The sequence below is a fragment of the Protopterus annectens genome, chromosome 12.part0 (genome assembly GCF_019279795.1).
Source record: "Protopterus annectens isolate FY-2018-M chromosome 12.part0, PAN1.0, whole genome shotgun sequence".
NCBI lineage: Eukaryota > Metazoa > Chordata > Ceratodontiformes > Protopteridae > Protopterus > Protopterus annectens.
This window is the reverse complement of record NC_056746.1, coordinates 89,795,964-89,813,470: the sequence shown is the minus strand read 5'-3', so window position 1 is coordinate 89,813,470 and position 17,507 is coordinate 89,795,964. Positions and strand designations below refer to the sequence as shown.

Sequence of the window (17,507 nt, the reverse complement as noted above, 5' to 3'; positions counted from 1 at the left end):
ACTACCAGCTGAATATCTTCAACTAGCTGCAACCGAACTAGCCTACCCAGTCTCCATCTTAATAAACAGAACAATAACTGAATCTAAAATCCCTTCCTGTTGGAAAATCTCCCATATCATTCCCCTCCACAAAGGAGGTAACTCTAACGAACTCTCAAACTTTCGGCCTATTGCCCTTCTATCTCCTCTATCCAAAATAATGGAACGCTGCATATACCATCAACTCTTACATCATCTCTTGAGTAACAACTTACTTGTAGACTCACAACATGGGTTTAGGCCCTACCACAGTACTTCTACTGCCCTTCTCTCCTTCACTGACATAATAAACAAAAATCGTAACAACAACCTGTTCTCCTCTGCACTATTCTTAGACCTCTCAAAAGCATTCGATATGGTCAACCATCAACTTCTCCTCCACACTTTAGAATCCCTGTCACTTGACTCACTAGCACTACAGTGGTTTGATTCATACATGACAAATCGAAAACAAGCAGTCCTTTGGGACAGCCATCTATCTTCTCAACTCCCAGTTACTATAGGCGTCCCACAAGGGTCCATCTTAGGTCCCCTACTTTTCTCTATATTTATAAATAACCTACCCACTTCCCTCCCTACATCCACCTGTATACAGTATGCTGATGATTCTACTCTCATCTGCTCTGCTCCATCCCCTGTAGAACTCCACTCCTCTACCCAATTGGTTTTCACAGCAGCAGAAAAATGGTTTCAACATATCTGTCTCCTCCTAAATCCCAAAAAAAACAAACTTCTACTCTTCACCCCAACCCTTAAATCCACTCCAATCACTTTTTCCATTGTGTCCTGCAATGGCACTATCATCAAACCTGACTATTCCACAAAACTGCTAGGTGTCACCATAGACAATCAGCTAAACTTTGACTATCACATTGATTTAACTATCAAGACAGTAAATAAAAAGATAGGAGCCCTTTACAGACTTAAGCCCTTTCTTACTGCCACATCCCGAGTATCTCTTGCCCAAACTCACCTCATCTCCACACTACTGTATGCCTCTCCCTCCTTTATTAACATTTCTAAAGCTAACCTTCAGAAACTTAATTTAGCCTACCATAGCATTGCCAGATTTGCAACTGGCTCTCCATTCCGTACTCATCACTGTCTTAACTTAAAGAAACTCAACTGGCTAGAACTTCCAAATCTAATACTCCTGCAGCAATTAGTCATCACTTTTAAAATTCTACATTACCCCTCCAACACACCCATACTGAACAACCTTATCACACCTTATAAAAATCTCACTTCACTTCGTTCAGCCAACAAGCTCCTAGTAACTACTATCAAATCTCATAATAAAGCAGGAGACTCCTTATTTGCAAACACTATCGGATCATATTGGAATAAACTTCCCACTGGACTGACCTCCCTAGCCTCATGTCACCTTTTCAAAAAACAGATTAGAAATCATTTACAAAATCACTGGCTATGCCCGTGCTCGAATCCTGACTGATAACTGATACACTACCTGCTCTCATAGTTAACTCTGTATATTTAATCTTGCTTTTTCACAAAGTTTGATTCTTTTCTGTTTTAGTGATTCTGTTAAATTGTATAGTCTCTGGTATGATAGTGGAGCTTTCCTCCTCAACCCTCTGTAGAAAATATACAGGTATCAAGCCACACAAGCCCGGTAATACTATATATTCAATTTTACTTTACTTTTCTTTTGTCATTATTTTGTTTGTTTTACTGTTTGATTGATTGTTATTTTTATTGTTGGCATCTTTTTAAACTGTAAAGTTATAGTATGATAGTGGAGCTTTTCTCCTCGGGCCTCTGCTGAAAATGGACATGTATCCAGCCAGACTAGCCCGGTTAACAAATGTAAAATAAAAAATAAAAAATAAAGTAGAAACAAAGAGCCCTATGGCTGACCAATATGTTGACCTGCTTAATTACAAAGCACTGTAAGTGAAAGCTTAACAAATGCTTTTTGTGTGTGCAACCTACTCTGTTAAAATGTTGAGAGAAACTGATTGCAGTTCTGTAGACACCATTTTGTAGGGAACTGTAGAGTTCAACTAGGAAAAGAGAAAAGCAGAGATTCTAGGGTAAGCATGAAGACAACAACAGGCAGTTATTTTATAATAATGCATTCAGAAAGGTTTGGGGGGGGGGTAAAGTGGCATACTTCAGAATGAACTAAGATTTATAGCTAGGAAAGCTAAGCAAGAGAGCAATGCAGTAAATAAACACTTGCCAGATTTTAAAGATATACCAGAAAAACTAAATCAATTATTCACAATTGTACAACTGGAAAATTGCCAGTAAAAGCACTTCAGGTATAAGCTAGCCCAAGTTATTCAAGTCATAAAAGCACTTCTTCAATGTGTGTGTGTGCAATTTAAACATTAAAAAACACATGCAGCAAGGAGGAGCTCTGATTATACACTTTCTCTAGGTACAGGTTAAGTTTAAACACAAATATTACCACAGCAATTCAGTAAAGTCACTAGCTACTTATAGAGCCTCTGAAAAAAATAGAGCAGTCTGTGCAGAATCAGAATTTAGCAGCAGGTCATTCAGTTACACAAAAAACAGAAAAAGATCCATACAATGAAGAAACTTACACTAAGTCACACCAGGTCAGCCAAGGGGGGAAGAGAGAGGGAAATCCTAAGCACCTAGATTTGAAAATGATGCCTGTACTGAATTGTAGCAGTTTAACCTGTTTGAGGAAAGAGGGGGGTGGGGGAAAAGAGAAGGCAGTGGGAGTGGTTACAGGGAATACCCTGATTGACTCAAGACACCACACCAGAGGTAAGGTGAATGTAAGGGCCTAAAATCTGGAGACTGGTAATGAATAACTTACTAGTAAATGGGGAACATGACATATGGTTGGGAGGGTGGCCTAATGGTTAAGGTGTTTGCCTTACAAACACAAGGTGCAGCGTTTGAGTCTCACAAGGGATAATTGGCTAGGTTTAAAATGGCTCGCAAAAGCAGTTAGCTTAGTACCAACCTATGAAAAGAACGTTGAAAGAGTTTATTTTCTGAGGAGTAAGAGACAAGAAAACATGTTTTTAGAAATGTAAAAGAATATTAAAACTTTGGAAAATGTTGTGTGAAGAAAATTTTTTTTGAAAATATTAATGACAAACAATATAAATATGAATATAATTATGAATGGATATTAAAAGAACAAGAAGAAAGAATATGTGAAAAGGGTTAGTAAGAATTTATAGCTGTGTCTTTCGGCTTTTCCCAGTTAGAGGTCGCCACAGCGGAACTCCGGTCCACTAATGATTGGTAGTTGATTTTTACGTACCGAGTTACCAGCTCTGATGCACAACCTTCAACGAAGGTACGCCCATTCACGCATGTCTCCATGCAGAAGACGCTCTAGCTGAGAATCAAACCGGACAGTGTCTTACTGTGAGGTGACAATGCTACCGCAGCACCACCACCGCGGGTTATGGCTTATATGAAATGAAAAACTGAATATTTTGTTTAATGGAAAATGGATTTTGGCAGATATATTGCAAAAAATTAGATTATGACTGTGGAAGGAAGTGTGGGGGTCAGTTATGGACGAATAATGAATATGTTATGAAAAAAATGATACATAGTACAAACAAATAAAAATGTGCATACATGTGCCTGTAAACATGTACATTTTGTAAAATATGTTTTTATGTTGTGTTAAATGAAGGACCCCTACTCTTTTATGGTAAGTGTTGTGGGATCTCTTACATCTATCTGTGCTACAACCAACTCAGACAGATGGAACCTCGGTTTAACATCTCACTGAAGGATGGCACACTCAGGACTGTAGCAGAAGAGTAATCCAAGTACCTCATGAGGGAACAGAACCTCCAGCCTTCTTTATCTTACAGCACCAAATACAAGCTTATCACCTGCTGAGCCACTGACACTAATGTGTATAAAACAGACACACATCTGCATCTGCTTCACTTCGAATTACTTATTCTCCATGTCAAGGTACAGGCATCACTTGGATTCCATTATCATCTGTGTATCTCCCTGCAATGACTCATCAATATATCGCCTCTTGTTTGTTTTGCAGTGTTTCTTCTAACGGTTTCCATGTTTCTGCCATCCAACATTTTCTAGTGATGTCTTATCTGTAGAGCCAAGGGGACCCCCTTTGCCCTCACTTATGTAAATTATCACATGGGGCTTGTTGAAATGGAGGTCATCTATACCCATTTTTCAACACTGTGTAACCGATTATTACTGTCACAATCTATACCCATTTTTTCAGCATTGTGTCACTAATTATTACTGTTACATAGATCAGCTCCATTTTGTGTGCTAGGAGGACCTCCCATGATGGCGCCTTCTTTATTCACCGTCTGACTAATAAAATACTTAGGGCCTTTTTCACTTCAGAATTTCAGTTACATATTATCAGCTTTTCGGATTTGACTCAAATAAATGTACCTGGTTTAATGGTGTCTACTAAACTAAATGGTAAGCTTGCAGTAAAGTTGCTTATGTTATATTTTTTAATTGCCGCCCGTCATCCTCATCTTTGCCTATTGTGCCTTATGGAAAGTTGCAAAGAGCAATGCGTGTACTTTTAACAATGATTTTTATAAGAAGCTAAATACTTTATTTCTTATTTTGATAACAGTTATTCAATGGACAATTTAAAGAAAAAAATTTAAATTATTTGCACAGACAGGTAGGTCCTTACTAATAGTAAAAAAAGAATTGCAATGGGACCTTGATATAGTAGGTGTGTACTAGGCTAACAACCACAAGGGCCACTTTAAGCCTAGCCATGCATTCCAAATCTCTGACAAGTCCTGATACACTTGATATGTGTAAGCAGGGGCTTAGGAGATGAAACATTTACAAGCAGGGGCCTAGCAGATGAACGATTTACAGGTTGCCTGTGTCCATTAGAGACATAGGTGTTAAACAAGGGATGAATTTCCTGTTCCTCTTCCAATTGTCCAAGTTACTCAAACTGGGTTAGCAAGGAAGTCGGCTTCACATGGATGGGAATACTGTTCTAGAGACAAAGTAGTCTCTGGGATACATACCTGTATCTCCAGCAGGTTCTGTTTATATCACAGGCATTGTTTAAGTCTTTAAAATGGGTAATTCTGGTGCTGTTAGTTTTGTGGAAATGCAAGAGATACATCAGAGTGGGGTCTGAGAATTCCTGCATGCCAAGCATAGATCTTCCCTCCAAAGCCTGTAGGAAAGAGAATACAGGGATAGGGCCTTGAGGCAGTAGACACAGGACATTTTACGTATGCCTTGTATTCTTTTAGTGAGGAACCTCCACAGATGTTCCAGTTGTTGGATATGCCTGGTTAGGTACATACCAAAGGGGGCATTGTACTCAATGATAGGTCTGATGAATGCTGAACACCGTGAAACAGTAACTTCTTTGTACCTAAATGCCATGTCTTTGTTTACAAGTTGCACAACATAGAATGATTTCCTCACTACTGCAGACACATTATGGTCAAAGGCTAGATTACTGTCTATATGTGTCCCCAAGTCCCTGACTAATAGGTTCATAGGTAGGTACTAGGCTATCTGCCCAAAGGCATTTATAAGCCTAGCCAAAATGTGTTGGCTTTTGCCACCACCTTAGATTAGTTCCCTGTGCCTCTGTCCAGCAGAGCCACTGAAGTGATCCCCAGGGTAATCTTTCTGTATCCACTCATCAAGGTTTCTCTTGGAGAGTGTTAGTGAGGAGATCTACCTAATGTAGATTGGAATCTTGTTTCAAAGCATGGGAAGTCTCTGGGACAGGAATCTATCCCTCCAGCATGTCCGATTTATTGTTGTGGTGAGGTTTTCATCCCTAGAGCATGTGGCTCTAGGGGATATGGTTTTTATTAGGTGGAGCATGTCCATCAATTCTGGGTTGGACATGGCCTTGTATGTCAGGCAGAGATCACCTCTGAGTAGACGGTATGCAACCGAGTACAGCTGGAGTTTCTTCAGCAGAGCTGCACAGGGTATCTGTTTGAGGCCAGTGATCCTTTTGGTGAGGTACTTCTGTGGTCTTTCCAGCTGTTGCAGGTGTCTTGTAAGGTACATCCCAAATGGGGCATTGTACTCTATGATGGGTCTGATGAGTGATGTGTAGAGGGGCACAACAACCTCTTTTGATCTGGATGAAAACCCTTTTGTGATTAGATGGGCCACATAGAAGAATTTTCTAACCATTTTGGCAAAGTGATTATCAAAGGCAAGATTACTATCTACTTGGGTCCCCAGATCCCTTATTATGTCTTACGTATTTAGGGGAATACCACTTATGTGCTAGTTTGCGGGTACTTTGTTTTTTCCAAAGGGGATGACTATGCACTTTTTGGCATTTAGCTTGAGGCCATGATTTTGACACCACGTATCTGTCTCAGTGAGACCCTTTTGGAGGATGTCTGTGTCAGCCGGAGAGTCAATTATAGCCCCTAGTTTGCAGTTGTCTGCAAACGTGGTCAGCCATGGTCCTCTGTGCTTGCCTTTACCTCTGAGAAGTATATGCCGAACAGGAGGGGTCCTAGGACTGAGCCTTGGGGAATGCCACTTGTAACTGGTTTAGAGTTAGACCTAGCACCCGCAATTCTCACCATATGGGTTCTTCCCGTGAGCCAGTTGGCTACCCATCTTATGACATAGGGTTTATGTTCAGGCTAGTGAGCTTGTCTATAATACTAGAATGGGGAATGATGTCAAAGGCCTTTGTGAGGTCTGGGTAGGCTGTGTGTACCACCTTTCCCCCTGTCTATAGCCTTGGTAACTCTCTCAAAGAAGTCCATCAGGTTTAGGAGACATGATCTGCCCTTAACAAAGCTAAACTGGGTAGGGTCCAGTATTTGGAGGTTCCCAGTGTTTCTGTTAATGAGTTCCATGATGATGCACTCCATAGCCTTACAGACCAAGCTAGCCAGGCTTATAGGGTGATAGTTCCCGAGGTCTGTTGTGGCTCCATCTTTGTGGAATGGAATAACCATTGCTGTGCGCCACTCTATGGGTACGTAGCCTGTGAATAGGCTGAGTTTGAACAGTGTGTTTATGTGAGGGGTTAGTTTGTCTTTGAGCTCATGTAGAATGCAGCCTGGGACAACGTGTGGTCCCATTGATGCTGTGATTTTGGCTTTGGAGAGGGCTGTTTTAACCTGAGTGCCTGTGATTTCAGGGGCTCTACATTCTTCTGGTATGGTTATGGGGCCTTTTGGGGGTGAGAGGGGGGTGACGTTTGCACTGAACCTGTCTGCCAGGATGTTGGCGATATCGGTCGGCTCAGTGTATTTTGTGCCATTGTGCTCTAACTCCGAGCAGATCTGAGCATTGCCACTTAGATTCTTGACATAGCTAAAGAATGCTTTGTGGTTATCTTTGGAGTCCTTGGCAATTTTTCTTTTGAAGCTAGCCTTGGATGATTTTATGAGGGATCATAGTTTATTGCCGATACTGATCAGGGATGTCTTCCCTTCTTGGGATTTTGCTCTTTTCTGTACTAGTTTCCTCCTTCTGTTGTATAGCTTGTTTATGGCAGGGGTCCACCAGACTAGTTTCCTTTTCTTGGAGGAGTGAGTCTTAGTTTTGCTTGGGATAGCACAATCCATGCATTCTTGTAGGTGCCCGTAGAATGCATTAGTAAAGGATTTTGCAACTTGGACAGCGTTATCCTTTAGCATGGGGGCTTTGAAACTTTCTACCTCAGTCTTAAGGAAAGTGAAGTTTGCTTTTGAAAAGTTTTTCACGGTGGTTTCCTTGACCAGGGGTGGGGGTGGAATGTGGATATCCAGAGTGATTTGATTATGGTCAGATCTAACCAGCAAGGGGTTGACCTCCGGTGTGGAACACCAGTCATCCATGTTGGTGATGACCAGGTCCAATATGTTGTCACCTCTGGTGGGAGTGTTGACCAGTTGATCCAGGGCATTTGAGTTTATAAATTCTAGGAAATGTTGGGCAAGGAAGTTAGTACTTGAGTAGTTCTCCCATTAATGTTTGGGTAATTGAAATCACTCCAATATTAGAATGTTTGGTAGGACCTTTATGTTTCCCAGTGTTTCCAGAAATGTGGAATGGGGGTCCTGGGACATGGTGGGTGATCTGTATCAAGCTACAATTTGAAATGCAGTTTTGTCCATTGTTAGTTGTGCATGGATGATCTCTGAAGCATCTGAAGCATAGTGCTGTGCCACTAACCTGGAGGTGTGGGTATCCTTGAAGAATATGGATACGCTCCCACCTTTTGTATTTTGGTCTGGGTTCTGTGGCCGAAATGTATGGTATGAGTTGTAGCCTGGTAGTGCTGGGGTGCTTTCTGGAGCCTTAAATCAGGTTTCTGTTACTGCACACATATCGACTTTCTCCATACTGAGGAGTGCCTCGAGTGCGTGCATTTTGAGGTTTAGACTTCTGGCATTGAGTAGCATTACCCTCGGTTTTTTGTTACTTGTGCTATTTATGGTGGTAGGGTTGTCTTTTGAGCCTTGCCTAAAAAAAGCACTATGGGAGTGGCAAGAGCCTTGGCCAGTATTCGAAAGCCTAAGGGTGACAGCTGCAAGCCATCTCTTGCGAAGCAGCGTGGCTTGTCGAGCATGTCATCCCAGGTGGACAGGCACTGGATCCCCTTTGAATGACACCAGAAACTTAGCCAATTGTTGAAATTGATAATTTTTTCATTATACCATGGTATCATTCTTGGTGAGGGCAGGATGCTACTCAGGGTCATTCTGGCCTGGGCTACGTGATCAGAGAGCTAATGAGTCAGCTCTTAGGGGAATTCTGTCAATATGATAGATATCAGGGATGGATGACTTTCCAAAGGATACTATTATGCATTTCTTGGCATTTAGTTTTAGTCCATAGTTCTGACACCAGTTATTTGCCTGTGTTAGCCCTTCCTGGAGAACATTTTGTGTCAGTGTGTGATACTATGACTGCTCCTAATTTGCAGTTACATGCAAATTTAGTCAGCCAGAGACTACTGACATTGGTCGTGACTTCAGAGAAGTAAATGCCAAAAAGGAATAGCTCCAGGATAATCCCCAAAGGACACTGCTTGTGGCTGGCCTCTTTAAAGAAGTAGACTCCCCAATTCTAACTTCCTAGGTCCTGTCTGTGAGCCAGCTGGCTATTCACTAGGTGACATAATGGTTTATACCCAACATCTTGAGTTTGTCGACAATGCCTGAGTGGGTGTTGTGTCAAATGCTTTGACCAGGTTAAGGTAGGCAGATGAAACCATTTTGCTCTCATTCATTGTTTGGTGACCTTCTTAAAGACGTCCAGTAGGTTAAGTAGGCATGACCTGTCCTTAATGATACCAAACTGGCTTGGGTGCTATGTTTTTAGGCTCCCTGTGTCATTATTGATCATTTCCATGATAATTCCTTCCATGGCTTTGCATATGAAACTGTTCAGACTTATGGGTCCGTAGTTTGCAGGGTCTGTAGATGGCCCATCTTTGTGCAGAGGGATGAATGCTGCTGTTCTCTATTCATGAGACATGAAGCCTATTGGAAGGCTACAGTGAAACAGCAATTCCAGTAGGACTGATACGTCATGTGTCATGCTATTTAGAAGGCTTCCTGGGATATTGCCTAGTCCAATTGATACAGTGTTCCTGGCCTTAGACAACATTCAGGACCTGTTCCCTAGTGATAGTAGGGGGAGTTGTACTTAATGGTATTTTTTGAGGTGACTTGGAGGGGGAGAGACGGGTAAAGCTGGCACCGAATTTGTCAGCCAGTAGGTCTGCTATATTTCCTAGGTCACTATAGGTAGCTCCATTAACAATGAGCTCTATACACAATTGTGTATTGATTTTGAGGTTGCAAACATAGTTAAAGAATGCCTTGTTGTTGTTCCTGACCTGGGGAGGCCAAATTTACTTAAAACTTGGCTTTGGTAGGTTTAATTGTCATCTTAGTTGTTTGTTTAGTTTGATGAGTGGTTTTACCCTGTTGGGTGTTACGCCTCCTAATTTTTGCCATGATTTTCTTCCTTATGTTATACAGCCTATTGATGTATTTCCATCAGGGTTCATAGGTTCATGGGTAGGTAATAGGCTATTGGCCCAGGGGCCTACGTAAGCCTAGCCAACAAGGTTCCCTGGCTTATGCCACCCAAGAAAGTTATTTTCCTGTGCCACTGTCGAGCAAAGACACAAAAGTGATCCCCGGGGTGAATTTCCTATTTCCCATCCACTCATCAAGATTCTTCCTGAAGAGTGATAATGAGGAACTTTGTTTGACATAGATAGGTAGCTTGTTCCAGAGTATAGGAAGTCTCTGGGACAGGATTCTATCCCTCCAGCATGTTCTGTTTATTGTGATGACAAGGTTTAGGTCCCTAGAGCGTGTAGCTCAGAGGGATTGGGATTTCTTTAGGTGTAGCATGTCCAACAGCTCTGGGTTTGATATAGCTTTGTATGTTAGGCGGAGATCACCTCGGAGTAGGCGATATGCTACAGAGTAAAGCTGGGAGTTTTTTGAGGTGGTCAGTGTAGGACATTTTTTGGCTTGTTTTTTGAGTTAGTTCTGTATTTCTTCCTGGTGGGTACAACTGCCTCTATAAAGCTATTAACATGCTTGTATATGGTTTCTATGAACAGTTCTGTGTAGGCAGCAGTGTTCTCAGTGCTTATGGGGGCTTAACATTTTCCAGGATATCAATTAATAGCAGGAAGTTAGCCTTAGAGTAGTTCCTGAATATTCCAGGGTAGGCTGGGGTCCATGTTTCATTTTTACTTCAAAGGAGACCATTTAGTGGTCTGACCTTACCAGAAAAAGAAATTACACTGGGGTTGTGCAGAATTCTCCCATATAACTGAGGACCAGATCCGGTATGTCTGCAACCCTGGTCCATGCATAGACAATATGGTCCAGGGAGTGTGTGTTTACAAAATCCAAGAATCTCTTTGCCTATATATTTGGCATTGAATATGATTCCCAGTTAATAGTACTGTAACTAAAGGCGTCCATGAATACTGTACTCGGTTGGATGGTGAATGTTTCCAATAAGTTTAAATACATGGTATGGGTTTCCTGGGTTATACAGGAGGACCTATAGCTTGCAAGGAAGTGGTATGGGATTTTGCCTATGGTGATTTGATCTTGGACAAACTCAAGTGCATTGTCCAATTTGTCCAACCTTGAGGTATATTTATGTTTGATGTAAATCAAAACACACTGAACTTTAGCCCCTGTCTGTGTAGTAACTGGTCTAAATGCGTGGAAGGTTTTATAGGCTTGCACTGCCATTGTGCACCCCACCATTTCAAACTATGATACATTGATATTTATTCTCAACAAGATAATAAATTAGATGTTCAAGACTGGTATTATGTGAGAGTGTAGAAAGCATCTGTATGGGGATTTTCATGGAAGCTTTGGATGCATGATGACAGCCTTAAAGGTTTCTTTCTCCATTTTTCCTTCACAGTGCACACCGAAAACATAACCAGCAGGTTACTGTCACAACTAAAACTCTATTACAGAATTGGTCAACTCCTCACTCCAACAGCCTGAGTAGCTATTGCCCAAAATATCTTATTACTTGAATTAGAACTTGGACTCCCATTTCTAGTCTATACTCTACACATAATATACACGATTCAAATGGTTGAAAAAATATGTAGATTTATCTCCTTAGCAGACCCCTTACTCTATTGTTGCAAATTACTTGAAAACATAAATTGGCTTATTATGACTATTAGGGCAATGTTCCTCCTAAATACTGTGATTTTCAAGACCTTAAAATAAGGGTAGCACGCCCTCTAAAACTCAAAATACCATTTCAGCCTAACTCTTATTAACTTCATAGTTCTGCCTTTTCTCAGTAGATGAAAGGATCTTCTCAAGATTGGAACCTTCAACCTAGAATCGCATACCTACCAAAATCAAAAAACAAGAAATGGTTGAAAAACTGTAAAGACCAGCTTAAACGGACTTCATTGCAGAATTTACTTGCAAGTTTCAAGGCAATAGTTAACACTGCTGTTATTGCAATGTCAAATGTTTCTCACTGGTGGTCTGTATTAACATTTGTGCATTCATTGCTGGCCTAGGTTTACTATCATTTTGTCAATCGCAATTCATGCGATTGACGAAATCTCAAATTTTGCTGTCACTTATCATTATGTCGACAATGAAAATATCGGACCTGACAACAGCTGTTGTCAGGTCCGACATTTCAACGCAGCTCACACTATAGTGGGGATCGGGACATGTACCCTTTCCCTCACTATAGTGCGATCCTGGAGTTAGTATATTTAAGTAGCAGGGTGTGCAGGGGTGCTTGCCCCCCCCTTAATATGTTATTTACTGTGCAACGCACAGTAATGGTGTCCCTGGAAGTGTGGTGACTGTTCATAAATGTTGAAGTCAACATTTGCATTCACCACACTTCGATTTTATTACTGTTCGTTGTTGCTGTTGTTAGTTTTGAGGTTTTTGCCTCGACATAACCGCGATTCGCTGTTGTGCCATCCAGTTAAATGATAGTAAACCTCTGGTCTACTTTGTAAATTGCATTCTTATATATTTGTATTTCTGTATATAGCATTTGTAAATATTATATGCACGTTCATGAGCAAAAAATTGGGAAAAGGGGTTATGGATGGATGGATGTGCAATTACTCACTATATTTATACATGCAAATAAAAGCAAATGTTTCTATACTGTTTCCAAGAATATATCGACATGTCTTAGTTTCAATTTAACTTCTTGCGTAATAAATCTACAACTTGACTGTCCTGTGCATATTATTGAAAACTGATGTACTGTTCTAGGTGTATTACAGTAAACTGATACATTTTACACTTCTTTGAACCAAGGTTATGGCTGAAAAGGTTCAACAGACCAGTTCACTCACCTGGTAAATAAATATGCAAATAAAATAAACCTTCATGATTATTTAGGTTAATTTATATATATACAGTACAGATGTGATTTAATATACAGTACCTTCCTACCACGACAGAGGTCCTGTTTGGTCTGGCTGTAGTTATGTAGTCACTAGTTTTGAGAGTATTAATGGTACAAAGGTTGATGTGAGGTGAATGTATAATTGCATCTTAATTTTTTTTATCCCTAAGGTATTCCTACAGCAAAGCTATTCAGGTTAAATCAGCAGAGGACTTAAAATTAGACATAACCATACATAAAGAAACAGAGAATTGTGAGTCCTATAGCCTTGTATTTTATTGATAAGCACCAGAGTAACACTGGTTTACTACATGCTAAAGTCATGAAAAGTGAATAGTTTTAATTATGAAGGTTCTGATATAAAAATACCTTTTATATAATGACACACTGTACATTTTGAAATGTATCAACCTGAAACCTGCTGGCCTGAATAGTGACTATGCCTGGAAAATTGTTTAATTATTTTTCCTTCTGACTGGTTCAGTTTTAATTGCTTTTATTGTCGTGACTATTTATTTCACACTAGCTATTTTTCTCTTTACTTCTCAAAGACAGCAGTAGAGGAGCTGGAGAGACATTATCTTAAAAATATTTGTTTGAAGCTACGTTTTCATGCACTGTTATTCATCACTCAGATCCTGAACGCTATATGCCTTCTGTTCTTGTAATGTATTTCAGAGGGTATTTTGTTTTGTGATTTATGTCACTGAAGTTTGGATGTCAGCTGATACACAATGCTAGAAGTGTAAATGCTTTGTAAATTATATTGCAAAAATGTTACAAATATTCTCTTGTTCATAACTGAGGGGATGGCCATTAAGGTATGCAGACACTATGGTTTACTTTCTCTTTTACTTGCTATTTTAGCCATGACTGTATAGTATGTAGACTCACTGTATCTATGTATGTACATTGCTGTTTGCTCTGTGAATTCTGATCATTTCTGACCCCAATGTCATGGCAAAAAGGGTTCATTGACAGTCTACCTATTCTGTTAACAAATAAGTAAATGATTAAATAAACACAATAAATATAAATGCTTGCTCCCACTTTTTAAATTTCTTCTATGAAGTCTTGCAAACAGGTTTGCTGTCTTTATCTCTGATAGTTGCTGCATCCATTTCTTCTTTTTGACCTAAATTTTTCTTTGACAGTGATCACAGTAGGCCCTAGTCACAATGTATTGCCAACTCAGTGTTTCTCAATTTGCCTTCCATTGCTTCTTTTACAGGTTTCTATTCCTATGAAGTCCTGTCTTCCTTGTTGGTAATTTCAATCCTATGTTCACCTTGATGTTGCTACATTTCTGCTCATCTTCACTGTTATTTTGATTAATCTTTGACATTTCCACTTTCCTCTGGTGAGTTTCATATCCAGTCAGGCTGCCATGTTAACTGGAAGTTATTTATGGTAAGATAGTACAACAAAGTGTGTGCACCTGATTTTGGTCTGTCAAAAACTACTGCTAACACTTGCCTGCAATAGACAGCCATTCAGGTATGGATAGTAAAAGATTTTCTAAGATTAGAAATGTGCAATACAAGTAAAATACACTGCTGGTTATTGAAGATGGTCAATAGAGAAGAAAGAGTTGGAAGTGATGTCCTCTCCGACGTGCTCTGAGCTTTATGTAATTTATGTGGCTTATGCAGATTACGATATGGAGGTGCATCTTACATAGCGCAATCATTCAATAATATTTGTTTATAACAGGGAGAAGAGATGTCTGTGTTAGCATTCTGCACTTTTTGGATTGTTTTGATGGCTTATATCAAATACAAAACTCTGTTGTTTCTACTTTTTCAATGCTACAAAGAATCAGGAATTAATATCTTACCATTTTGTCTTCTGCAGGGACCAGTAGCATTTTGATTACATGAGAAATGAGAAATGTCTTTTGCAGTGGTGTGAACAGACACTGTATCACAGGTTTGTTGAGGAACTCCACAGTTATCCTTTCAAAATATTTCCTCAAATCTCACTGGTCTTTTGCAAAGACATCTTCCATGTTTCCTGCATATTGTGCAAAACTTTTCCACAGGTATTATCATTAGGTGAGGCTGGCAAGGTAGGACGTATTTTTCAAGCATCATTTAGATGGTTTATTTAATTTCTGATGAAACTTTCCCAAACAGCAGTAAGTACTAGAGCCAGTAGGATGCAGACTCCACTATTATAGACATGAAAACTGAGTTATGAATACAAACTGAAGTTAAATTACACTTCACTAGCATGACAAAGTCTGGACACTTTAATTATCAGTGAATGATGGAGGACCTGATGGTTTTAAGGCCTCTGTGAACGGAATATAAAGTCCTTCCAATGGAATAATACTGTCCTAAAAATGTACTGCAATGTGTGTTTACACAAGGTGGATCTATTCTCTCCACAGAAACATCATAAACGTTTAGACACTGGGGGGGGGTTGCAATGGAATGCTCAGTGTATCATGCAGTTAATATTAACACATTCTAATTCCGGGACAATTTAAATCCTATGAATGTAACATCTGTAAAAGATAGCTTCTGCTCCCCCCCCCCCCCCCACACACACACACATACTCTATCCAAGTAATGGCCTTTGAAGTTCGATTTGTGACAAATAAATATCACACATCCTCAAAAACGCACTTAAAAGGGATGTCACTGCTTATACAAGCACACAGGCAAACATGTTAATTTTATACTGATTTTGTCATGCTGTACCTAAAACCTGTGTAATGTTACCTGTATAACATTACCTGTATAGTGTTACCTGTGTAATGTTACCTGTGTAATGTTACCAGTGTAATGTTACCTGTATAATGTTACCTGTATAACGTTACCTGTGTAATATTACCTGTATAACGTTACCTGTGTAATATTACCTGTATAACGTTACCTGTGTAATGTTACCTGTATAACGTTACCTGTGTAATATTACCTGTATAACGTTACCTGTGTAATGTTACCTGTGTAATGGTACCTGTATAATGTTACCTGTATAACGTTACCTGTGTAATATTACCTGTATAACGTTACCTGTATAATGTTACCTGTATAACGTTACCTGTATAATGGACTGTAATTCCTGTATTTTGGTTTTCAGTATCTCATTCTCTTTCTCCAGTTCTAACACCTGCTCTTTTCTGGGCCGATTCTCCATGTCATTTTTGAGTTTAAGCGACTGGTTCCTTTCCAGCTTGCATTCTTCTTCCACTTTATTTAGTCTGTGTTTTAGCTGGTCAATCTATAGGGAAAGAAAACAGTGCAGTTAAAAGCACATGTCAATTTACTTTAATTTTATTCTTAGCTACTGTTAACTGGATGGAACCTTTAAGACACAGCTGCCTACTTTTAGAGAAAGACTTAAAAGATTTACCCTTCTTAAACAGATTACTCAGTGATGTTTCAGGATATAAGCAGTTTTATTCATACCCAGCCCATTACATATTATATCAGAATAGACTGGTTACACTGGGTACACAATGGTAAAGACTACAAACTGATACTAATTACTGCAGAAATACATAAATGTGGGTAGTCGTTGTTTAGTCGTTATGGAGCAGCATCAAGATTTTAAGCACATAAAGCTTTGAGCGAATGTCCTGAGCCACAGAGATGGAGTGAAAAAGATGTAACTTAAGACAAAATGCAGCACATAAAATTGTCACCTCTACAACTTCACAGCAGGAAAGCAAAGTCTTAGTGATGAATGCAACAAAAAGAAAACATATGGGCTATGTCAGGCATATTTTTCCCAAAGCAGGACACTAAGACATCAGTATTGTTTGCAGATGATGCATATCATCTTCTGCTATGCAGTTACATGGAATTGTCTGACTTCTGCAACAATCAGTCAAGTAACTGACAGCTGAATGAAAGTGCAGATTGGATAATGCAGGTAATTGTGAGGGAGAAATCTCCACGCTCCTAGAAATGAGCAACCTCAGAGGAGATATAGCAATTACGGGTTATAGTGATGCCCCAGTGAAAGAACAAGTACTTCAGATGATGCTTCAGGTATAATTGCAGTTACACTTTCTGGTTTGTGGCCTTTCATTCACCCCAGCAGTTATACATCATACCTCAGGCAGACAGCTTTCTACCTAATAAGCTAAGTGGTGCATAACTCGAACACAACAACCACCACTCTCCAGCATGATACTTATAAATAGACCAACACAAAAATAATAAGGAACAAAACTGATCACAATCATAAAAAAAAAATGACCTCTTGGACACCAGCTGCTGGTACCGGGTCATGATTCAGGAAAAGAAGATAATGCATCTGATTACAGAGTTCTTACTCACCTCAGTGGATTTCCTTCCTAAAGCATTCATGCGTCTCCTTCTGGCCATCAAAACCATGACTCAGTTGTGTTAACAAAAATATGACTCATTTTATGTGTAAATATCCTCTGCCAGAGTTTTCATTATGAAGATGCCCACCTTCAAATGTGTTCCCAGCTTCTGATCCAGTAATAGATGAACCTATTGTCCTATTGCTGAGGGGATGTTTCTTCGGTAAGAAGGCTGTATCCAGCCAGTACTGTTTGAAGGGTACTTCCACAGAGTTGGTGAAGAATTTAAAATATGCCACATTAATAC

General features: G+C 39.7%; 1 protein-coding gene across 2 annotated transcripts in view; it reads right to left on the bottom strand.

The window, feature by feature from the left end:
* CARD11 (caspase recruitment domain family member 11) overlaps positions 1 to 17,507 on the bottom strand; it is a 2,459,919-nt gene that overhangs the window by 1,056,619 nt on the left and 1,385,793 nt on the right. For both annotated transcript variants that reach the window (XM_044089102.1, XM_044089103.1), the window contains exon 5: positions 15,967 to 16,146. In XM_044089102.1, coding sequence (XP_043945037.1) covers positions 15,967 to 16,146 — 180 coding nt within the window. The remainder of the gene's footprint in view (positions 1 to 15,966; positions 16,147 to 17,507) is intronic.